At 49.0% G+C, this 23,332-nt stretch overlaps 12 protein-coding genes across 12 annotated transcripts; 7 read left to right on the top strand and 5 right to left on the bottom strand.

The window, feature by feature from the left end:
* Nucleotides 1-506: 506 nt before the first annotated feature.
* On the bottom strand, nt 507-662 carry TRV_04573 (uncharacterized protein; the record flags this gene model as incomplete). The annotated part of the gene is made up of 1 exon (XM_003021283.1): nt 507-662. One exon carries the CDS (start codon nt 660-662, stop codon nt 507-509), a length of 156 nt encoding a protein of 51 aa, XP_003021329.1.
* Nucleotides 663-1,751: 1,089 nt separating this feature from the next.
* Nucleotides 1,752-5,892, top strand: TRV_04572 (uncharacterized protein; the record flags this gene model as incomplete). The annotated part of the gene is made up of 5 exons (XM_003021282.1): nt 1,752-3,054; nt 3,127-3,374; nt 3,409-5,143; nt 5,214-5,327; nt 5,504-5,892. The coding sequence occupies 5 exons, from the start codon at nt 1,752-1,754 to the stop codon at nt 5,890-5,892; spliced, it is 3,789 nt and encodes a 1,262-aa protein (XP_003021328.1).
* Nucleotides 5,893-6,143: 251 nt separating this feature from the next.
* On the bottom strand, nt 6,144-6,383 carry TRV_04571 (uncharacterized protein; the record flags this gene model as incomplete). The annotated part of the gene is made up of 1 exon (XM_003021281.1): nt 6,144-6,383. One exon carries the CDS (start codon nt 6,381-6,383, stop codon nt 6,144-6,146), a length of 240 nt encoding a protein of 79 aa, XP_003021327.1.
* Nucleotides 6,384-6,673: 290 nt separating this feature from the next.
* On the bottom strand, nt 6,674-9,733 carry TRV_04570 (uncharacterized protein; the record flags this gene model as incomplete). Its single annotated transcript, XM_003021280.1, has 6 exons — nt 6,674-7,000; nt 7,069-7,617; nt 7,677-8,070; nt 8,260-8,782; nt 8,838-9,475; nt 9,597-9,733. The coding sequence occupies 6 exons, from the start codon at nt 9,731-9,733 to the stop codon at nt 6,674-6,676; spliced, it is 2,568 nt and encodes an 855-aa protein (XP_003021326.1).
* Nucleotides 9,734-10,611: 878 nt separating this feature from the next.
* On the top strand, nt 10,612-11,250 carry TRV_04569 (uncharacterized protein; the record flags this gene model as incomplete). Its single annotated transcript, XM_003021279.1, has 1 exon — nt 10,612-11,250. One exon carries the CDS (start codon nt 10,612-10,614, stop codon nt 11,248-11,250), a length of 639 nt encoding a protein of 212 aa, XP_003021325.1.
* A 515-nt stretch (nt 11,251-11,765) lies between these two features.
* On the top strand, nt 11,766-14,033 carry TRV_04568 (transcription factor TFIIIC complex subunit Tfc6, putative; the record flags this gene model as incomplete). The annotated part of the gene is made up of 3 exons (XM_003021278.1): nt 11,766-11,958; nt 12,059-13,111; nt 13,255-14,033. The coding sequence occupies 3 exons, from the start codon at nt 11,766-11,768 to the stop codon at nt 14,031-14,033; spliced, it is 2,025 nt and encodes a 674-aa protein (XP_003021324.1).
* Nucleotides 14,034-14,535: 502 nt separating this feature from the next.
* TRV_04567 (esterase, putative) lies at nt 14,536-15,609 on the top strand (the record flags this gene model as incomplete). The annotated part of the gene is made up of 1 exon (XM_003021277.1): nt 14,536-15,609. The coding sequence occupies one exon, from the start codon at nt 14,536-14,538 to the stop codon at nt 15,607-15,609; it is 1,074 nt and encodes a 357-aa protein (XP_003021323.1).
* Nucleotides 15,610-15,879: 270 nt separating this feature from the next.
* Nucleotides 15,880-16,742, bottom strand: TRV_04566 (uncharacterized protein; the record flags this gene model as incomplete). Its single annotated transcript, XM_003021276.1, has 2 exons — nt 15,880-16,513; nt 16,642-16,742. 2 exons carry the CDS (start codon nt 16,740-16,742, stop codon nt 15,880-15,882), a joined length of 735 nt encoding a protein of 244 aa, XP_003021322.1.
* Nucleotides 16,743-16,903: 161 nt separating this feature from the next.
* Nucleotides 16,904-18,818, top strand: TRV_04565 (uncharacterized protein; the record flags this gene model as incomplete). The annotated part of the gene is made up of 5 exons (XM_003021275.1): nt 16,904-17,013; nt 17,066-17,272; nt 17,442-18,220; nt 18,340-18,500; nt 18,624-18,818. 5 exons carry the CDS (start codon nt 16,904-16,906, stop codon nt 18,816-18,818), a joined length of 1,452 nt encoding a protein of 483 aa, XP_003021321.1.
* A 299-nt stretch (nt 18,819-19,117) lies between these two features.
* Nucleotides 19,118-19,948, bottom strand: TRV_04564 (uncharacterized protein; the record flags this gene model as incomplete). The annotated part of the gene is made up of 1 exon (XM_003021274.1): nt 19,118-19,948. One exon carries the CDS (start codon nt 19,946-19,948, stop codon nt 19,118-19,120), a length of 831 nt encoding a protein of 276 aa, XP_003021320.1.
* Nucleotides 19,949-20,626: 678 nt separating this feature from the next.
* Nucleotides 20,627-21,604, top strand: TRV_04563 (uncharacterized protein; the record flags this gene model as incomplete). The annotated part of the gene is made up of 1 exon (XM_003021273.1): nt 20,627-21,604. One exon carries the CDS (start codon nt 20,627-20,629, stop codon nt 21,602-21,604), a length of 978 nt encoding a protein of 325 aa, XP_003021319.1.
* A 503-nt stretch (nt 21,605-22,107) lies between these two features.
* On the top strand, nt 22,108-23,282 carry TRV_04562 (uncharacterized protein; the record flags this gene model as incomplete). The annotated part of the gene is made up of 4 exons (XM_003021272.1): nt 22,108-22,279; nt 22,395-22,582; nt 22,678-22,829; nt 22,910-23,282. The coding sequence occupies 4 exons, from the start codon at nt 22,108-22,110 to the stop codon at nt 23,280-23,282; spliced, it is 885 nt and encodes a 294-aa protein (XP_003021318.1).
* Nucleotides 23,283-23,332: the final 50 nt, after the last annotated feature.

Here is a 23,332-nt window from a genome sequence, read left to right as displayed (position 1 = left end):
TCGAGCAGCGAGGAAAGGAGGTGAACGATGACGGTTTTATTCGCGAATTTGTAGGGAGAAATCTAGTTCTCGACAGTCACAGAGGGATAGACGGCGAGAAGTTTCTCGTGGAGATCGATGGATGGAGACGTGGATTTAGTAGGGGTGGATATCGGAACTATTCAAACTCCCATGTCTGAGTGTCTAACACGAAAGCGAGCGGGTGTCAGCTACGCTCCATCAGGTGAGGCTGCACGCTGGCCCAAGGTTGGAACAGGCGGAGCAATTATGAGCTAGACAGGAACGTAATCACCTTAGCCAACCATATGCGCAATGCCGTCTTCTCCGTCTGCCTTGAGGATCCGGTGCGAGACAAGCAGGGTCCCTGGAGGAGTGTCTGTTTCTTCCTGCAGTCTCGCTGGCGGTTGCGTGTCTCGCCTTCTCAGGCAATAATAATGAATAATGCACTCCGCCGTCTGATCGATCCGATCGCACACGGCCAGGCTCTTTCAGCGCGAGCTCACGTCTCAAGCAGCGCCAGTGTCTGGATGGAACGATAATACGGAAGTAAGAGGCCAGCGCAAAGGGAGTCCTCGCCTAGGGAGAGTTTGTTTGTCAACCGCCTTTTGCTTCTTCTTCTTCTTCTTCTTCTTCCCAGAGAGCTCGTAGCCACCGACAAACAGCTGGGTAATACACACTAAAAGAAAAGAAAAGGCTGGACTGATTAGTTAGTTAGATGATCAAGAGCCAGCAGGTCTCTTGTTGTCTGTCTTTTCAGGTTTCAGTCGCGATCCTTCTCCGCGCTTCCTTGTCCCTTTTTTTTTTTATTCTTCCCTTTTCTCTAGCTTTCTAACCCGCCGCCCTTCATCGCCCGCTTAGCATCAATTAAACTGATATACTATATAACATTACTTAGCCGGGACTTAATATAAAACTAAGAACTAAGCAGAAAAAAATAAGAGGCGGCTGAGTTTTCTTACTTATCGCCTTTTTTAATTTTTTTTGTATTTTACTGGGCCTGAAAGCGTAATACAGGCCGTACCGTGGTAGCGCCGAAAATTACACGCTTCCTCGCGCCAGGCACCCGCCGCAAAGTTACAGCCCTGCGGTATCAAAATTACGCCTCGCTGGCCCCGTTGGGCGGTGAGCGAGAGGGCGCCTGGCGAGCGTCGCTTGCCGCGTCTAATCTTGCCAGATTGGGTTGTCCTCGCTGCATTTTGCCGTTTGCACCACCCAATATCAAAAAGGCGAAGAGTGACGAAGAAGGACGAAGTCAGCGACCAGAGCCGCCAGCGCGAGACGCACTCGTTTCCCACCAGCTAGACCTCCTGGGCCCCTTGCCAGCACCCCGAGCCTGCCCTCGCTGTCCTTTCTCGCGGCGCCTGTTTCTTTTTTTCGTTGGTCATCGCCGGCGTCAAAACCCCTTCTCCCCGCCCTCCGTCAACCTCGCGATACCTCCGGACCAGATCTCCTGTCTAAGCGCCTCCGGAGAGCTTGCACTGTCTCTCTCTGCCGTCCGTCGCTCCCCCTGGAGGGCTTGCTCAAATCCGCCTAGAGGCTTCAGAGTAAGAACCGCCTTCGTTCAGTGTCTTAGCCTTTCCTCAATCTCCTCGTGCCCTTTTTTTTCTTATAAACTACTTTTGCAACAACCTTCGGGGGACGGAAACTTCAAATTTCGGTCGTCACTCCCGCACTCTGGAGGCGTTGCATATCTTCCTTTTTACGCGCTTGCAGAAAAGTTAACGGGCCTAGCTTTCTTTCCCCTTAGAATAATGCCTTCCAACTCGAAACGATCAGCTACAGTGCCAGCAGGCTCATCGGGTCAAAATCCAACCTCCTCCAACACAGTTAGCACCCCAGCCAATGCTAGCACCACGACGTCCACAATGCCACCCACAGAAGGCGTAAGTCCAGGTAGCTTGCCAGCTAAGTGCTTGGTTAACCAACCATCGAATCTACAGGCCCCTACCGTCAACCGGAAGAAGCAGAAGCGGCGGCAGAAACAAGCTGCTCGTTTAGCCGCGGAACAGCAACGTAGTGATGCGTCTACCCCCACAAACAGAAACGGTCAGGATGGCAGTGACGGGTATGATACTGGCACCAGGCTTGGGCACACCTGCAGCTCAACGCAGCAACGTATGTCTAACAACAAGAGCGAGTCGATTGACAACCCTGGCGCATGGTATTCGGACGACGACCGGAATTTTTCACGCAACCAGCATGACGATCATCAACAACATAATAATAACAGTAATAATAACGATGGAGGTTCGAGTCAACCCCAGAATAATGCTGGAAGTCGGAAGAGCAAAAAGAAGAAAGGCAAAAAGGGTCGGAATGGAGGCCAGACTGCTGAAGGGAGCTCTACATCCCACTCAACACCACCACCACCCCCACCACCCCTTACCTCTTCGGCACGCCCTGTTGGAGTACCGCCGCCCCTCGTCAACGCCTATCGATCAGCTCACAGAATATCCAAGGATCGCATATGGAACACGTCAACTCATGAAGAGCGGGAGAATATTAAAGAATTCTGGCTACAGCTAGGCGAAGAGGAACGCCGTTCGCTAGTCAAGGTCGAGAAGGAAGCTGTATTGCGGAAAATGAAAGAGCAGCAAAAGCATTCCTGCAGCTGCACGGTATGCGGGAGGAAACGAACAGCCATTGAGGAGGAGCTGGAGGTATTATATGACGCATATTACGAAGAGCTGGAACAGTATGCCAACAATAACCAGGCCTCCTTTGAGAACGGCACTTCGCTTCGACTACCGCCCCGGCTATATCAAACACCTATTCGATCTCTACACCATCACCACCACCATCATCACCACGCTCATTCCCACTCCCATTCCCACTCGCACTCCCACTCTCACTCTCACATACCCAACACCCAACACCCGTCACGAGGGCGAGTACACGAACTACCAGAAGACGAGGAGGACGAGGAACTAGAGGAAGATTATGACGACGAAGATGAAGAAGACGAGGAACCTTATAGTGATGATGACCTCGACGTGGACACTAGGACAACTAGAGCCGACTTCTTTGCCTTTGGAAATAGTCTAACAGTGAAGGGTAAGACCCTTTCCCTTTCATCATTCGTTATCTACTAAGGTTAGGGACGACCGCTAATGGATGATATTACAGATGGGATCCTGACAGTAGCAGACGATTTACTAAAAAATGACGGGAAACATTTCATTGATATGATGGAACAGTTAGCAGAACGGCGGATGCAGCGTGAAGAGGAGACACAATATCTCGCTTCGGCGGGCCATCCACCTATGCAAGCTGGTCATAATCATGGAGCTCCATTAGACGATGAAGACTATGACGATGACGAGGATGAAGACTATGATAGCCAGGAAGACGATGAATTTGAAGAAGACGAAATGGTTTGTTCTAAGCAAGGGTTCTCAGGGACAATAGGAAAACGTATCCATACTAATTACTTTGCCACAGGATGCAATGACGGAGGAGCAACGAATGGAAGAAGGGCGGCGGATGTTCCAGATATTCGCCGCTAGAATGTTCGAGCAACGGGTTCTGACAGCTTATCGAGAAAAGGTTGCCCGTGAAAGACAGCAACGGCTTATAGAGGAACTTGAAGAAGAGAACCGGCTGGATGAAGAGCGTGAAGCAAAGAAAGCCAAAGAAGCGCAAAAGAAAAAGGACAAAAAGCGCTTACAGAAACAAGCCAAGGACGAGGAGAAAGCTAGACGGGAGGCTGAACGAGCCGCCGAGCTTGCTGCCCAAAAGGCAGCAGAAGAGGCGAAACTCAAAGAACAGCAACGGAAGAGAGAAGAGCAAAGGAAGAAAAAGGAGGCCGAAAAGAAAGCTCAGGAGGAAGAGCGACTCCGGAAAGAAGCTGATCGCCAAAGACGGCTGAAGGAGGAGCGTGAACGTCAGGCAGAGGCTGAGAGAAAGCAACGAGAGCAAAAGGAGAGAGAGAAGAAGAAACGCGAGGAGGCAAAGAGAAAGGAACGGGAAGAACGGGAGGCCAAAGAAAAAGAGCAACGAGAGCGAAAAGCCAGAGAAGAGCGTGAACAGAAGGCTAAAGCAGAGCAAGAAAAACGAGAAAAAGATGCCGCTGCTGCTGCCGCTGCGGCGAAGGCTGATCGTGAACACAGACGGGATGAGTTGGGATCTATTCAGCCCGAACAACATCTACCAGCTCAAGGTGCAAAGCGGACTTCACAGCCTGGAGCAGCCTATTATCCGCCAGGGCTCCACCATCCACAACCTCCAAATCTGCTTCAGTCACCTCATTTCCAGGTTGCTACGCCTGTGATACCAAAGGCGCCAACGCCCGTTCGAGCTAGGCAAGCTTCCCAGCAGGACTCCCATGCTTCGTCACCTCGCTCTCAACCTGCATACGCCGATACCCTGCAAAACTCAATTTCTCCTGGAGCTGCGCATTCGTCCGGTGCGTCCAGCGTTGTGTCAAATAAGGGAATGGCACCACATCCGAGCAGCCTTCACCACCCGCAACAAGCTGCGCCTCTGTCGCCTTTGGGAGGGCCAGGCCGCAGTGGTCAACCTCCGCCAGGATTCAATGCTCTGCCAAATTTAAATGGTATCCCCAGTGCTGGAGTACCAGGAATGGGACATCGTGGATCTTTAAGCCATGAGAACCCCATGTACCCGAACCCCCTTGCCGGTCAGTTTAGAGGAATTGGGTCACCAGACGGTCTCTCCGCTCCACCAGGGATTGTTCCTAGACATTCTTCTCAGAGCAGGGGATTTGGCTTGGAATCAACCCACAATCCATTGGCTTTCCACTCCCCGCTAATGACATCGGGAACTCTTGGCCCACAACCTCTCCAGATACCCCGTGAGAGTCTCTCCCATGGGCATGGACATACTAGTCAGCTCTCTGCGGCAATTGATAGGAGTGCTAATGAGCCTCTTCCCCTCAATCAACCTATAGGGTCCCGCCCGGCCCCTATCCAGCGGCCGTCTAGTACTGTTCATGACCATGGAAAGGACCGCTCAAAGGCCGGCCAGCCGGACGTTGATGAACTTAGTACTCAGCTGGGAAGCAGTGCACTGTTGGATGATACGGACCTCCCCCTTAATACTGTGCCTTCGCAACCGATACCCGCTCCGGGAGCCGGAAGAATGGCGTTCGGGACGACCCCTCTATTCTCCGAATCGTTGGGATGTAAGTCATGTTTCACTAAGCCCGATCTGCTATTTACATACATTTGATATCTGACTGTATCTATTCTTAGCTACCACTACCTCAAACTTTCCTCTAGGAGCACCATCCAGCGGTGGTACATGGGGTTCGGCAATTCCGTTTGGACCTCCAGGATTTGCCAGTACGTCTTGGGGTGCCGGTCCAAGTAAGTTTTTAACATAATTAAACCTTCTACAGTCTCATGCAAGTACTAACTAACTTCTAAAGGCCCTACATGGTCTACCGGAGCCTTCGGTATTATTGGAAGACCTCACCATCCCCATACCCCGAGACCAGTCACTATCCGTCTACTGGTTAGTCAAGCGTGTAAAAAACTCACAGCTAGCTCTCCTGAAAGCTCTGGTTTCCATAGCACAAACCAAGTCCTACGGCAAATCGAGCAGCTTAACCCGCCACTTGACGCTCCAATTACTTTAGAGGAGATTGTGGATATCTGTGATACCGAAGGCAATTCACAGAATGGTGGTGGCTCTCTTATTGTTGACTATGCCGGACCTCGCGGGACCTTCATCAAGTTCGAGCCCGAAAGCACTAGCCCATTATCCGCCACCATGCCCAACACATCTCCTGGAGACATTGGCAGCCCAGTCCCGAGAAATAGCTACCCTGCCCACATAGGTAGCGGCAGCGGCGGCACTGCGGCCGGCGCTGGTAGCTCCAATCCTAGATACTTCCCTTCTACCAACGCTCCCCCTCCCGCTGGATGCTAGGATGTTTGCTGCGAATATGGTATCACTAGCCCCCAAAAGGAGTCTTGGTTTTTTCCTTTTGACGTTCCTCTTACAACGCTTCTCAACCTTTCTTACCGTCACTCCTACCTAACTACTGGCTCTTATCATTCATCCCCTCCATTCTCATTTCCTACGCTGTCCTCCCTCGACACTCCTTAGGAGCTCTAGATACCAATGCTTGTTTCCTCAACCTCATTTGCTTGCTCTCCAGCCGTTGCACTCTTCGTCTATTACTTGCTTTCGTGGTTCCATGGCATGTCTTTCTCAACTTCCTCTTTACCCTCTTGCATTGTTACAATAAAACCTCGGCTTTGCTCTTCTTCCATTTCTTTGTTAAACATTTCCCTGCTTAGGGTGCATACGAATTTTTCATGTACTGTACTTTCAGCAAGGAAAGCAAATAATGCTACTGGCTGGTATGCCGGCGGGGGCAGCTGGCGTGCTGTTATGGGTAGTTCTCGTTTCTGCATTTTGCCCTTACGATGAATAATCGGATGCATGAGGCGTTTTCAGCAATTGAATTTAGTTACCGCCCCCTTTTCAATTAGAAGACGCTCTATTCAACGTCGTTGAAGAGTTACTTAATTATTCTCCCTGTAGTGTACACATGTATATGTATGTAGGAATGAAGGAAGAAGAGGTAGATCTATTAAACAAATTGCCGTCGCATTATACATTTGACTACAATGCAAAGAACAGTGAGCAAAACGCGGGATTATATTATATCGTATCATCACCTTCTCATAAGCCCCCGGTTCATTTACTGTCTGGGTGGCTCTGTCACAACTCCTTCCCACCCCCTAGATTTGATATAATCCAAAGTTCGTTCAAAATGGCGTCTAGGGCTTTCCAGGCTGGAACTTGGAACTCCCTCGGTCTGGTTTGACTGGAGATTAGAATATATGAGCTCTATAAGGCCATTGAGATATTTCGTCGTCACTGTCTCGTTTTGCTGGTCGAAATAGTAGACATAGCGGTTCAGTATCTCGATGAAGAGTTCCACGGATACAGCAGTATCCATGCAAGCATCTGCCACACGAAGCGCGCGCTGAAGGCATTCCAGGACACGTTTACCATCACGATAAACCTGTAAGAATAGAATCGTGAGTTGTAAATACGATAAAACGAAGTAGGTATTAATGAGAATAGGCTTACAATATTAGGTTCATCCCCTTCCTTCTGTGGGCTTTCGACGACCCACCAAAGATGGCTTGCCAAGTAAACTGCACGGCATTGATCTGGTTTTTTCAGAAGCTTACTACCGTGAAGGGCAGCCTTGGTGATGAGAGTATCATAGTTCTCTCTTCCAAAATTCCTGCATCCGTGCAAGGCACTTGAGATGATACAGACAGCTTGGAATTGCGCCCTTGAGTCGCTAATAGAATCTTCATAAACGGTAAAAGCCTGTGCGAAGAATTCATAGCTGACTTCTTCAAAACCAGTTTCATCCGCCGTTTGTCCACAAAGTACAAAGAGGCGCAATGCAAGATCAGCACAACCAGAGTTCACACGCTGGTACAAACCGCTGATACATTGATGCATGAACCTAAAGAGCGCGGATGACTGAGAATGCCAGTTATCATCAAAGTGCTCGCGGGCCTTGAACTTGCGGGCCAGCTTGATGGAGGATGTTATTATAGATGGTGTGGTGTATCTTATACGCTCATTTCCATCCAAATAAGCTGTTCGCAATGCTTGTAATAGCTTTGAAAACCATTAGCTCTTTGTAAAGAACGTTGATTTCTAAAGAAACTCGAACGTACCTTGAGTTGCGTATCATTGTCTGACCCTTGGACTAAATGAACTATTCGCGCCAGCCAGCCTTGCTCTTCGATTGTCTCCTCGGTTTCACCTCCGCGTCGCTGAGATTGAGCTCCAGGGTAGCCAGCTGGTTGTTGCATTCCTTCCCTGATCAAAACTCGTAGAATCTGTAGGACATTATCCAGATTCTCAGGTGAAGTAATTAGTGTCCTATTTCGCAAAATATTTCGTGCAACTTCACCAGCAACTGCCCTTCGGGTTGAATACGACTGTGCGGCAAAGAAAGGGATATAATTTGGAAGAGATAGTGCGGTGAATATAGAAACATATGACTGGAGAGGAGCAAGTAAAAGGTTTAATATGCTTGACTGGGCTGGCGCAGAATGGAAGTCTGCACTATCAGAGTGCTCAGTCGCAGTCTTTGTGGCGTACTGAAGTACTTGATCAACATATTCTTCTAACAGTTAGCACATTGGTTTGAAAAGGGTTGGTGGGGATAGATACCTAGTCGGTCTGGATATATGTTCCTATACGCCTGTCAGCATTGGACTTTGAGAAGATTGGAAGTATTTTTCTTTGACTCACAGGGCAAGGTTTGTCAATGAAACTAAAAGGGCAATGGTATCTTGAATGGGAATTCCTCGAGTCTTCACCAGATTGAGCACTTGATCGTAGAAGATTTCGTAAAGCTTGATATTCCCAGGCAAAAAAGTTGCCTCCCCGGTTTCTTGCTGGTCCTCCACAGATTCTGGTTTTGTGTCTTTGCCGCTTTCTCCTTCACCGGGTTGGTTAATACCATTTTCCGATTGCACAATTCCTTTCTCTTTATCTGCTGTTTTCTGTTCGTCGGAGGCTGGAGGAGCCTCACCTGTTTCCTTTGACAGTTGGAGGTTTTCCAATAGCCGCACTGTTGCCTCTTCTTCGGCCTTCTTTCTTACTTCGGGATCATCACTTTTTTCAGAACCACGAGTAGCATAAGTTGACAGCCTATCCATGAGACCAATGACAATTTTTTTCATATCAACATGCGGATTTAATCTTGCGATAGCAGATAACATTGAGTCCAACGTGTGCAAGTGATATTCATCCGGAAATACTTTTGTTATCACTGTAAGGATGTGTTAGTAGATATTTGGTCAAACTGGACGACATTAAAAGCTTACCTTCCAGTAAGTACTCTTGCGCAAGCACGTCTCGGCACTGAACTACCTGCTCCAGGAGAGGCTGCAATATAGCTGATTTGTACGCCTCCAAATCAACCAGCTGGCTAAGACGAACTAGATTGCTTCCAACAAGGAGCTCTAATTCTTTTCTCTCCTGCGTTCGCTTCTCTCGTTCCCGGGAATGGCCTTGGTGCTGTAGTCGTACCCATAGCTTATTCATTTCCACGAAATTGGTCAGAACAAAGTTAGTGGAATCTTGGAGGTTACCTTGGGGTCCATCGCCAGAACCCATGGGTAAATAATCCCGCGCTTGGCCAGAGAGATAATATCTCAAGAATAGTCCGCGGATTGGGTGTTGTACACCTCGACTCATTTCCATCATATCCTTCATAATTTCCTTGACTGGAGCGTCCGGAATAGACATGTATACGGTGCCCACGGTAATCATAAGATAGAGGCGGGGGACAATGTTTCCAGCATACTGAACCAGCTCATACAAATCCGCCAAGTGATTCACTGGATGAGATTCTCGAAGGTAGTCTGACAGATGACGAAGCGCATCGAATACCGCCATATACAATTCGTAGTATTGCTTTGGTCCCAACGTAGGTGTTCTAAGCTCAGCTACCAGCGTAGATCTGCAATTGATGGTTAAAAATGGGTGTTAGCGAATTGTATAGTATCCAGGACATGTGCAAATGTAGAGATTAAATAATTGCGTCAGCCTAGTATAGAGGTTGGCCCGTCTCCTTTACTTACCCGCATTTCAATGCATCCATCAGCTTCCCAGGTGTTTCCAGACATCTTCGCATCATATGCGACTGCTGTCGTACCACCCCAAGAGCCTCTTCCAGGAGGCGACTCTGGTCTTCCGGGACATGGGGGGCACTGGCCATCGTGGGCCGCAATAGGTCTCCAACCTGGAACCTGGTGTTAAGCGCGCAAAGTGTAAAGCACCGTAAAGAAAAAAACAGGTAATAGGTAATCAGCTAGAGGTCGCTAGAACAACACAGTTAGCAGGAGAAAAGCTCATCTCGATATCAAACAAGCTGGCTGTCGTCAAAACATCATCCAGAAGCCGAGTTGGAGTCTCCTGCCCAAGATGAGCTAAACAACGCTAACCCGAAACAGGAAGCACCTGCGCTAGACCATAAATGGAAGAACATGGCGCTGTTTTAGCTTAGTCATGGATCGCACTCCGTTTCAACTCGCTGCTTTTAACCCTGTCCGAAAACTAAAAACTTCCCCGGAATTTGGCTGGCAACAAAACAATCTCCAAAGGCGCCGCGATGGAGATGCAAGGCGGAGGGCTGGCCTGGGACTCTCCGGACATGGATATGGATTACGCGCATGACATGGAGCCGACTGCGCTCCATGCTCTTTCATTTGTCAAAGAGAAATGAATGGTTACATCCTCCAACCGGAAGACTCTAGTAGCGGTTCATTTGGAGAAACTTGGTGGCTGGGACTCCCAACCACCGCATTTCTTAATGGCGAAAATGCACAAAAACCGGGGGCTCACCAAGTACCATCTCCAGAAAACAGAACACCGAACGGAAGTGATTTCTTGTTTCTTTTATGACCTTTCCTTTATTTGTGGCTGATGATATATGATATCCTGTTTTCATGAAGTTACGCCTAACGACGTCCCGAAAGCTATTTAAAGATCTTTGATGAAATATATAATATCCTCTAATAACATCCACCATCCTTCGAGATACAGAAGTGTAGATTGAGAATCCTACCTTCAGTCTGGCTAAAGCATACCACAGATATGCAGCTTAGGTTCAAGAAGGTCTTGCTATCGGCAGCACTGCTCGCTCACCTGTCGAGCTCACTGCCGCTGATATCTCATCTGCCCCGGGGAGTACCTTACTCAGTTGTCCAGGTTGACGGAGGGCCTGAAACGCCTTCAACCGATATATATGCGACGGTCACTGTTGATAAACCTGGCTCGACTCTACCTCCAGTCACCCATACAGCAACGATCACCCACACGGTGCAGCCTTCTGTTTCGACAACTACTACTACAACCATTACCTCGACGACATCCTATACCTCACCATCGTCGACAACGCCTCAAACAACAATAACAACGACTACACCTCCACCAAACACACCCACATCGACGTCAACCACATCAACTACAACATCAAGCTCTCCAACGTCAACACCTGCCACTACCTCATCAAGTCAGGTTACCACGACAACCACATCCATGCCTACAACTACTACCCATGCCACGTCAACCAAGCATACCTCTGTAACGACGCAATTTCCAACCGCGCCTACTACGACCTACCCGCCGGTATCCTCTCATATGCCACTTCCGACTGGTGCAGCCAACAGCCCTATACAGGCTGCTTCTATGACATTTCACATGCCTTCGCTTATCCCTCATGTTGGTGCATAAACTCGCACTCTGGATCCTAGGGCTTTCATAATTGAATACTCGCGCCATGGTTCCGGCGGGGATTATACGGCTAGATTGTCGGGGAAAGGTACTAGCTGTCAGCAGTGCTAATATTTGCGGCGTTTTAAGACTATTTGCATGCATGCATTGACTGGAGTTTTTTGGGGTTTATTAAATTAAATTGTATTCTGGGCTTTTAATGTATTAGATGATAATGTGCCAGCCATTATACCATTACCGGGAAAATAGAAATTAATATGACTTGAAACTACCCTACACTCAAAGATTCTAGTATCTTTATACCTCTTTTTACTATTATTCATAGCCATTAGACAATGCCTTCTTTGCTTCTTCGACCCGGATAGTTATGATTATGTAATAGTATTAACTCAAGGTAATAAAGATGCGCCAGTTGAAGTTCACTTCAGCGTGAATATTCTCACCACTCTATTCTACAACAGTTATATACCACTATACCTTGGCACGAGGGGAAGGTATGATACCCAAAGTAAGGCATGGATGCAATGAGTGCAGCCGAGCAACAGATTGTCGCTGCTGAAACCAACGGCTCAACACCTATACCAGACCCAGACTATGAAGACGAGGCAGTCACACAGTATCCAGCATCTGAATTTTCAGACGAGGAATATGAGGCCGATGAGGGTATTAATAAACGGCGGAAGAAGGAGGGAAGAAACCTAGACCGGCGTAAGTCACCACTAAGATATCCCCTGGGTAGTACTGGGGACGCGCCAATCCAACCCTAAGGGTTGAGCCTCAGTTTTACTTTCGAATATACCGCTAACAGAGAAAAATATGGCATTAGCGCAAAAGAAAGACCAGCCAAATACCCAAACTTACTCACGCGGCTTGCTGAAACCGTCTAACCATTCTTCTAAGACTCTTCAACTAAGGCTGACCTTCGGGTCTGGGGATCAAGACATTCTACCCATAATACATACCAGAGACAATTGGTCAGGGGGGTTAGATTTGACTTTCCCAAGTAGAGAAAGTCTCCAGGTATGCATTGGCTGGAATTCGCGCGGAAGTAAAGACATATTTGGGGTCGACAGAGAGACGAATATCCGTGAGTCCACTACAGGCTGGGACTGGTTTTATAGTGATATAGGGGCCCGGTTCCGTGGGAAACAGCAAACTCTCCCTATTACCGAAGACGTAGCAAATACACATCTACCCAGCAAGGAGATACCGAAGACAACCGTGCTAATCGGCCCATCGGATGCTCAAACTACATTCTTATTAGGACGCGGTGAGTCATTTGACTTCTCCTCAGCATGGCCTTCTACAGAATCCATTGCTATAAAACAGGAGTCAGAAGAAGCACCCGTCTCACAAGCAAATGAGCGGGCTTCGGACGCACCTAACCGAGTTAAAGCCCGGGAGGGTTGGATCATAAACCTCGGGAGTAAAATCCAATGTCTCAGTTGGGCTCATAATTGCAATGGAAACTCTCAATTCCTGGCCATTGTAGCTCCTATCCATGACAGTCAGAAAGCACAGTTTGATGATGGAAATATCAGAGGTGCCCCTGCATTCACTCCTTCGCCGCCATATCCTGCAGCAATCCAAATTTGGAGGTTTGAAGCCAGGGACCCTAAGAGTGGACTTCGGAAACTGAACATGAATAAACCCCCATTCTTGCATATGGTTATCTGCACGGAATTTGGCACAATAAGCCGCCTTTGTTGGTGCCCTATTTCCGTCAACCGGGATTCAGATGATGGAAATGATAGTAAGACCACGAGACCGAGACCCGCCCTCCTAGCAGGACTTTGGAGCGATGGCACTGTCAAAGTCTTCAATGTTGACTTAAGCGACAGCAAAAGTGAAACCAAGTACGGTATGTACATCATGTTTTATTGCCCTTGTCGAACCATATCTATCTAACCGTGTTATCAGTTCACCTAAAAACACCAGCTTTTCAAGTCAAACCTCCATCAACAGTTTGTACTTGCTTCACCTGGCTGTCTCCCACAGATATAGCTATCGGAAGTGCAAACGGGTTTATTGGTGTATGGAGCTTAGTCCAGTCGGCTCGAAGAGAATCAATTACCAACCCTGAGCCGTATCTATACGTCCCAATCCACGACACATACATACTTAACGTTGCTTCAGCTTATCCTACCCATCCTTATATTATTGCAGCAACCTCCGTCGGTGGTCAGACGCGGCTGGTATCCCTCCAAGATCCAGCAGCGGAAGTGGTTGATGCGCTTCGACTGAGGATAGGGACTCAATGCCTCGTCTACTCCCCTTTTTTACGCTCCTTTATTACCAATGACGAAGGAGACTTTGTTCGGCTTCTTCCTCTCCGCCGCTTCTTTTCGAGCCTTGCTGCGCTCAAGTCTCGAAGTATTGCCACCTCCTTAGCGACTGCAAGTTTACATCACCCCTGCATTCTCGCAGGAAACGCGGGAGGAGCGGTGATAGGGAACAACCCCCTCCGAAAGCTCATTCATTCCAAGGAAAAGCAGTGGCAGCAGACCTGGTTTTCGCAAGAATGGATTAATGGGGGAAACAATAACATCACTCCGGGACCAGTAGTTAAATTCTATGATGGATTCAAGGCAGAAACAGCGAGCCTAGCCAAGGGTTCATCAGCTCAAGATAAGGAGATAGGCCAGGTGGGCATGATGACTGTATATGAAGAGCAAACTGCCATCACAGCCATTGCCTGGAATCCAAATGCATCGTGCTCTGGATGGGCATGTGCTGGGATGGGGAGTGGTTTGCTCCGTGTGGAGGATCTGGCTCATGAATAGCTTGTCTTACGCCCTTCTATATATCCCCAGGGCATTTTATACAGGCGCTGTGCATCGGAAAATACTCGCCATATAAAACTACATACGAGACCGTTAGCTCTCTTTCCCCCACTACTGGCCGTTCGCTCAAAGACACCACTGCTCGCCATTGTTTAGAGATACGGAAGTGGTAATCCAGATATGAGATGTCCGCCCCTGGCAGATTTAAGCTTTCCGCTCCAGAAGCTCCTATTTTTAACTTTAAGGTTAACTAGTTAGTTAGTTAGTTAGCTAATTAGCGGAACTTCCGTGCAACGACGGACATCTCACCAATTTGCTCCTCCAAGACGACAATCAATCTAAAACGTTCAACCTGTATAAATAGTTCTTCTTGCACTCAATAGGAGATCCCATAGATAGGATAATTGGGGAAAATAAATACCCATAGACGATACGTTGTCGAGGAGATGGACCCAGAATCGCCCCCAGCCACCACGAGGGCTGGTGTGCTTCATCAATATGTATGGGCTATATATCACACTTACTTACTTCTGATAATTACCCAGCTCTCCCTTCAACCTTCAGAACGCAAACTGACGGCGGTTTTCAGTCAGCAGGCCTCAATACGTTTGAGTACAAGTCACTCACTGCCAGCAAGGCGAAACCTCATGCATTGCTACTGATTGCGGGGCTCTCAGACGGTTTATGTACCGTTCCATTTATGAATGATCTGGCTGTCTCTCTCGAGTCATCAAACTGGTCCGTGTTTTTTGTTCTGCTCTCGTCATCGCATACCGGATGGGGGATGAGCAGCCTTGATAAGGATGTGGAAGAGCTGGGACGATGTATCGACTACGTTAAAGCCCTAAAAGCACGTGAATATCAGGGTGAAGCCGCCAACGAACCTGGTAAGGTTGCAATAATGGGGCATTCGACGGGAAGTCAAGATGTTCTGCATTATCTCTACACCCAAGCCCCAGAGCAGACCAGACCAGCAGTAGATGGCGCTATTCTCCAAGCGCCAGTCTCCGATCGAGAGTCCACTCTTTCCATACTCGAAACCGGTACTGCCAATGACTCCGCGGAGGTTGTAAACGAAATATTTTATGAACTGGTTGACGTTGCAAAGTCCAACCTAAATGAAAAAGATAACGGCTATATCTTGCCCATCTCAATGACATCACGCATAGGGTTTCCGTCAAGCGTTGCGGTCAGCAGCAAGCGATTCTTGAGCCTAACCAGCCCAGATAGCCCAGAATCACCACTGGAGGATGACCTGTTTAGTTCTGACCTTGAAGACAAACGGCTGCAAGAGACATTCGGCATGATAGGGAAAAGAGGCCACTTGAATGGATCAATCCTTGTGTTGCCTGGAGGCTCTGATGAATACATACCGGAATGGGTGGATATGGAAAGTTTGCTCAAGAGGTGGGAAACCGCTACTAAGGCGGGCAGTGATAATCCTGCTATTTGGAATGAGAATAGCGGCGTTGTCCCTGGAGCAAGACACTCCCCTCAAGGGAAGTGGCAAGTTAAACCTATACAGGACTTGCTATCGAGAGTCCAGAAATTCCTTGCCGGACTCGAACAATCTTGATATGCCCCCAAAGCTAGGTATAATAGAAGTTTCTTGAATCTGTTTTATTGGGCATTCTATTTCGACATATTGACGCAGGTATTAAAAGTCTCTAATAACATGTCAGGTCAGAACCTCGTAGTGTAAAAAAGGACAACCTTCCCCCATTGATAACAGTGCCTGTAACCTGACCCTCCGATGCCCCCATAATTCGCCGTGCACGAAGGAAAATAACCCTTTAAAAAGTGGGGAGACAAAAAGATAGAAATTGGAAAGGCCATCTCAATTACATTAAACCTTGAGCCACAAAGTGAAAACACCCTTGAGATACTCGACAATCTCCTCACCGCCGAGCTTGCTCTCGCCGTAGACACGGTCGACAAAGGTAATAGGGCATTCCTCGACCTTGTATCCCATTGCCTTTGCACGAACCATCATCTCCATCTGGAAGGTATATCCTTTGCTCTCGGTAACTTTGATCACTTTCTCCAGAACCGGTTTCTTGTAGAGGCGGAAGCTACCAGTCAGATCGCTGACACCTGGCATCAATGCAACATCGGCAATTAAATTAGCTCCACGGGATGTGAGCTTTCGGACCAGGTCCCATCCATACACACCGCCGCGCAAGTTTCCACGCGAAGCGTATCTAGTTCCAGTGACAATATCGGCCTTGGTGCTTTCCTGAATCTTGATCATCTCCGGGATGAATTTGGGATGGTGGCTGAAGTCCGCGTCCATTATAATAATGAAATTTCCAGTAGCGAACTTAAGGCCGTGGACATATGCGGTTCCAAGGCCAAGCTTGCCTTCACGAGGCTTCAATACAATGTGTTGCTCGCCATAGGCAGCCTGGAGCTGCTTTGCAATCTCGAGTGTACCATCTGGGGAGCCATCATCAACTATAATAACTTCCCAGTTAAGCTTGCTAAATAGTTGTAAATTATCCCGTTAGCATGTCAATTCTAATGTGGAATTGGTGCAATAAATTAGAGGGGCTAGATAAGGGGTGAGGAGGGGGGGATGCTAGCAGCCATTGGGAGACTCGACACTCACTTCTCACGGAAAGTCTTTTCAATCAGCCAGCAAATGATTGGAAGGTTTCGGCGCTCATTGTAGGTAGGCAGGATAACGGAGTACTTGTTTGCAGGCGACATCTTTAAATGCGAGGGAATTGGTGTTTGCTCGAACTGCGATTCGGCTTCTTGGTCCACGGCTTCTAGGGTTGGTCGATATCGAGGGCCCCGGCCGGGCATGCGGAACTCGCTATTACGCTATTAGACAATGCGACCAGCAGAAAGAAAGACGGGAATTAGCAATGGAGAGAGTGTGTGTGGCCTCAAAGCAAGTCTGCAGAAGCTCCCTTGTTGATGGCTTGCTGGCTTGTTTGATGCTTTGCATGTCTTTCTCCCTCCCAAAGAGAGAAAAGTGATGAAGTAATCAGGGGGCTCACGTGGTCCGTGCACTCACCGCCTGGCAGAAACCCTCTTCTTTCCGTCCAAGCTTTCCATGACTTCAACCTCTTGGGCCAGAGTGTGCTGGGAGCAGGATGGACACAGGCTGCTGCAGTTCAAAGAACAGAGGATAGAGAGAGAAAGAGAGAAAGAGGAAGTGTGTGGCATGTGAGTGTATATGTTCACCATGGAACCCTCCGGCTCACAGCATCGGCGGAATGTGTCTGTAAAAGGTATGTCTGCTCATCCTGTTTGACCTAGAGCAGTGCAGACTGACATGATGGCCCAGCTACTCGGCCGCGTAGCTCAACAAAGGGACCGTTAGATATCCCAGATGAGTACGGTTTTATCTCCTTATTAAACGCTCAGATTGGCGTCTCTGACGAATTTTGCGTCTGATAGACCAAATACCCGTTCTCCAACTCCAGCCGCCGCATCTGGGAATCGAGACTCCAAGACCAGTTCATTGCCATTCCACCCTGCAAGAGACTTAATTGCATCACCCAAGGATAGCTCACATATCCAAGTGACCCAGAACTTCTCCTTCCTGCGCCAGCCTGAGATATTTCACCCTCTCTCGCAGTTGGAAATACCCCTACCCTTCCGTTCAGAGTTCCCAAGCTTGCTGCCCGGTCAGCCGTTGGAATCGGCACTACAACAGCTTGATGACTTATGCAAAAAAGGCCATTACCTTCCCGCAGCACATTTTGCCGCTACGATCCTAACCTCCAGCCTGATAACTTCCACTGACTATTCCGCGATATTTTCCCTCTTGTATACTCGCCTAACCTGTCTTCTGCTTACGGGAAATACTCTCCTAGCAGCAGAGGAATCAAAAGCCCTGCAAGATTTGAATTCTTCATTCTACTATGTAGACGTCAAACCTGATCTTCCAAAGGAGGACGGCAGCTCCCAGGAACCCCCGGAAAGAGCTCACCTTGCTCCCTGGCCTCTTCGTGTTATTGCCGTAAGACTGCAGAGTATTGGGTTTAGTGATACCAGGAGAGGTATATCTGGACTTTATGACCTTGGATTAGAAGCTAGGAGACATATCATACGTCCTGATGTCGGGGCTGAGGAAAAAGCACTGTGGAAAGCCAGACTTGGTGATCTAGGTATCCGTGTTGTTAACGCCTTGGTTGAAATGGGTGACTTGGAGGCTGCCCGCCGGTCTCTGGCTAGTATGGCATCACCATCCAAGAGTGACGCCCACAGACTGCAACAAAGAGCTCTTTTGCACCTAAGGGTAGGAGATGTAGATTCTGCGAAGGATCTATTTCTAGTGTTTCTAACCCGTCAGCCAACATCGTTGAGCCGTTACTAAAGATGGCCGAGGGTAAATTCGATGAAGCTGTCACTGGTTGGAACGACCTTCTAAAAACCTACAGTGGCACGGATGACGAGGTTCTCATCAAGCAGAACCTTGCAGTCTGCCTTTTGTATGTTGGGGATCTAAAACAGGTAAGGCCAAACTTCTTTTTAACTGAGATACCCATGTGTAATTTTTTTTTTATTTAATTTATTTTTGGGAATTTCTTTTTTTATATCAACCTAGAGGAAGGCTAACTAACTCCTGCTATCAAGTCACGCGAAATCCTGGAGTCGCTTGTTGATGACCACAACTCTTTCCAAAGCCTCACGTTCAATCTAGCCACCGTGTACGAACTTTGCTCGGAGAATTCAGGGGCCCTCAAGGCAGCATTGGCAGAGCGGGTGGCCGAACATCCCCAATCAGAGCATCGCAACTGGGAAATACCAAATGGGGCCTTTAAGATCTAAACCTCTTGTTGGAGTGTATTGCTTTTCTTTTTTTTCATTTACTTAATTTTTATTTTTTCCTTCGTTTTTTGACTCATATTTATCATATCTTTCGTTGAAAAATGGCCTGTTTGCGTGCATTAGTCCAATACCCTAGTATGGTTAACCACCTATCGCCTTCATGGCTGGGACTGTCATACCTTCAAAACCCAGGCCGTTCAATTCCACAATGGAGCCGTCCCTTTTGGCAAAGCAGCTACCACCACTGGCAATGGATTATGGGCTCTTGGCATTCGGATGCCAGCTGGATAAATGCTCGTTCACGCAGCCTTGGGCTTCCTAATCCGGATTACGGCCTTGTCACCTTCTCTTCGCCATCCGATGCCTTCCAACTTGACCAATTCCTCCCACGTGCAGCCGTCTGGCGAACCTGTGCAACTTTCGATGATAAAGCGTATGTCTGCCGTCAAATAAGTTTTCGCGATAGCCTTGAGGGCCCTGCGTCGCATATAGGAATCAGACCAGCTCATCAGTGACCTCGTATACCCGTCCACATGCCTCCCGGATTTCCAGTAGAGAACCCAATTGTCATGCAGCAAGGCAGAAACGATATTATCGACAGTGATGTTGTAATATCCAAAGGCGGCTTTAGACTTTGCGCGGAGTTCGAATGCAAGGTTGAGGTCAGAGCGCCGGCAGACATAGTCGAGAATGAGGTAGGAGGTAAACTCGTGCAAATCGGATTCACTGAGGGCGCTCGACGGTTCGTTCAGCTCATGAAGCAAACGCCTCAGTGGCACATAATAGGATGGAGGGTGCGCGGCAAGGATTCCCATTCGAATGCAGAAAACGTGGACATGCTGTGCAAATTCCAACGGGGTCTCGGACGCGGTTGCAACGACGCCTTCTCGCAGTTTGCGGAGTGATAGAAGCAGCACTGAGAGGTCCTTTGATGCTGAATCAGACAGGGTCTCAGGTCGAGAGGACTTGTTTTGTGGTGCCTGGTTGGGCGGAGATTCTTTATTAGCGGTGGAAGCGCCAGCCACTGGCGGATTCTTGGTTGCATCTTCGGTCGAATACTTGGGAAGGGAGGCAAAGGCTGCATCGATGTCACTTGAGTAGTCGTTGCAGAATTTCAAGTACCGCTCCATGATTCTCTCATAGTAGGCGAACTGTGCCTTCACGTTGAGCAGCCTGTTGAAGCAGAGAACAGTTTAGCTACCACCACCGCCGCCGCCGCCAACGCGATAAAGAAAAACAATAGAAGGAAAGAAGCAAAACGTTATATGGATATTGGGGGGCATCCTACACGGTATCTCCCTTAGAAACGAACCCTGCCTGCTCTAATGGATCGACCACCGGCGGTCTCAGTCGACTTCTGGAGGGAGAGGAATTGCTCGACCGCGGGCCCTCCATGGCTCGAACTAGATGAAGAAAAAAGACAAGACGTGAGCACTCGAACCACCCAGCCGTGAACAGACGCGACCCTCGCTGCCCGAGTCGCAGCTTTTGGCTGTCTTCCTCGTCCGCGTCCGCGTCCTCGTCGTCGTCGTTGTGTCTTTTCTTGCTTACCGGCGACTCTCTCCCGCCATGACCTCATGCGCGCCGCCAGTTTGCACTGTTTGCAGACTTTCACGTGCTGATAAAGAAGATGTTGAGGAAAAGATGTTGAGATAAGAAAAGACAACAAAGCTTGAGGGCTTCACAGATCTCTCTCCTGTGCTGCTGGGCTGCTGTTGCTGGTTGTTGGTATCAAGGATCCAGGAAGAAGCATGTTGTGAGAAGAAGAAGAAGAAGAGGACAGCAAAACAAACAAACAGAAAGAGAAAATGTCTCTTCTGCAGCGCCGAGCAGTCACCACTGCTGCCGCCGCCGCCGTCTACAAGAAGGAGGAGGCAGAGACATCGCAGCACCAGCAACAGACAAAGACAGAGACAGAGGCAGAAGTGCTGGAGCAGGAGAGCTGGACTGCAACAGTCCACTGGGATGCTCTGCCTCGCTGGCTGCAGGATAACCACCACATCCATACCGGCTACCGGCCGGCCTCTGCCTCGTTCCTGCGGAGCTTCCACTCGCTGACCTACGTCCACAATGAAACCGTCAACATCTACACCCACCTGCTGCCGGCTCTCCTTACCCTCCCGACGTCGTTCGTCCTCTACCAGGCCCTCTCGCCACGGTACCACACGGCAACTCCGGCAGACATCGTCGTGTTCAGCTGTTTCTTCGCTGGTGCGGCGTTCTGTCTTGGGATGAGTGCCTTATACCATACGATATCAAACCACTCGCCGTGGGCTGCTTACATCGGCAATGCTTGCGACTACCTCGGAATAATAGGTCTGATCACTGGCAGCTTTATCCCCAGCATCTACTACGGCTTTTACTGTACACCACAGCTCCAGAGACTCTACTGGGGCATGATCGTGGTTCTCGGAGCCGGGTGTGCAGCCGTCGCGACAATCCCCCGTTTTCGCAAACCGGCGCTGCGACCGTTTCGAGCCGCCATGTTTGTAGCATTGGGCCTCTCTGCTGTGTTCCCCGTTACGCACGGCGTAGTGGTGCTTGGATTCAGCCAGGCGCGCCAGCAGATTGGGCTGGACTGGCTGATAACTCAGGGGGCCCTTTATATCATCGGCGCAGCCATATATGCTGCCAGGGTGCCTGAGTGTTTGCATCCGGGCAAGTACGACATCATCGGGCACTCGCATCAGATATTCCATGTCCTGGTTGTCCTTGCGGCCAGCGCCCATCTGACTGGCCTCCTGGCGGCCTTTGACTACCGGCACAGCCTGGCTACTCAATGCTGAACGACTGACCTAAAGAGATGACTGTCAAAAACCACCCTCCAGCACACCAATGACCTATGTAAATTATAGCTATTAGACTATTAATATTGATAATAATATCGATACTCCCACCCACCGCTGCCTTCTCTTGTCTCTCTCAACCAGCAACCCAACACAATGGCGCTCTATTCTCGTATAGTACGGAGTATCATCATAGCAACAATAATGAGTTGACATGCCTCTGCCTCCTGTCGGCATTTTCGGGTGTTTCGTCCAGTCGCAAGCTGTGCTGGACCTCGGCATTTCCCCTTCTTGGCCTCCCCAACGTCGCCTTTCTTGTACACCGCATGCTTGCCTCGGAAGCCGGCCTGCATCTTCGCCCCGTCTACTCCGTACATCTCGACTCCTTATAGATTGTGTATACACCGTTTTGCCTTGTGCTTGCTATTTACCCTCCTTTGTTTTTACGTATAGTTATCCCCACTTTACCTAGCTACTCCTGTACGCACCCCCCGAACGCAATCATGGCTCCTCAAGACCGTCTGACCCAGGTCTCCGCGCACCTCAACTACCCCCAAGGCATGCTTGCTGGTCAGGTAGCCATTATAACCGGGTCAGGACAGGGCATAGGGGCAGAGGCTGCTAGGCTTTTCGCCAACGAGGGTGCCAAAGTTGTCGTCGCTGACCTTGACAGCTGTCAGTAAGACCATATCCAATATTCAACTAGAACCAATGAATACCTTATGAGGTATCCTCGGTAGACACTGGAACAAAAGACAGAATATGCTCATACATCAATGATACCATATAGCCAAGGCCGAGGCCGTTGCCAAAGCAATCAATGATGCTTCCCCTGGCAGAGCAATTGCCGTTGCAGGAGACGTACAGGATGGAGCGTACCTGAAGAGACTCGTACAAAGGGCCGCTGAGTTCGGAAACGGAAAGATCCATATTATCGTGAACAACGCTGGATTCACCTGGGACGGAGTCATCCACAAGGTGCCGTATACCCCCTCGAAGTTGTACCCGTTGATTTTTTTTCTTTTTGGATATTTGTATGGACTCAGCTGGTTGACAAACCAAACACATTATAGCTTACTGAGAAGCAATGGGACACCATCATTGCTGTTCATGCCACTGCTCCTTTCAAACTCGTTCAAGCTGCTGCTCCATACTTCCGGGTAAAGGACGGTGAACCAAGGATAATTGTGAACATCAGCAGCACCAGTGGAATCCATGGAAACGCGTATGTCACATCCATTCCCTCTCTGGCTTGAAAAGAGAATCAATGAGTAAAGAAAAGGTTCTAACTACGCATTTCCTTAGTGGACAAGCAAACTATGCGGTTGGCAAGGCAGGTATGGTCGGTCTGACCAAAACCATTGCTAAGGAATGGGGACCAAAATTCGGTGTGCGAGCCAATACCATTGCCTTTGGATTCGTCCTCACCCGATTGACCCAAGCAAAGGAGACCGGGGCCTTCATCACCACTCCAGACGGCGAGAAGGTTGCTCTCGGCATCCCCGGCTCTCAGCTGCCTACCCAGACCAAGGAGTCTCAGGAGGCATACGCTGATATTCCCCTTCGACGAGCGGCGAGTGCAACGGAAGCCGCGAGGTCTATTCTTGGTGTCTGCAGCCCACTGTTTAGCTATGTTAATGGCCAAACCATAATGGTCACCGGAGGAAGGAATATGTAGACAACAGGAAGGCGGGCGGAGTCGTAGAACAAGGCACACCCTTCCCCGAT

This window comes from Trichophyton verrucosum (assembly GCF_000151505.1).
Source record: "Trichophyton verrucosum HKI 0517 chromosome Unknown contig00354_1.f1.exp, whole genome shotgun sequence".
Classification (NCBI taxonomy): Eukaryota; Fungi; Ascomycota; class Eurotiomycetes; order Onygenales; family Arthrodermataceae; genus Trichophyton; species Trichophyton verrucosum.
Note: the sequence above shows the minus strand (reverse complement) of the source record. Positions and strands in the feature narration are given on the sequence as shown.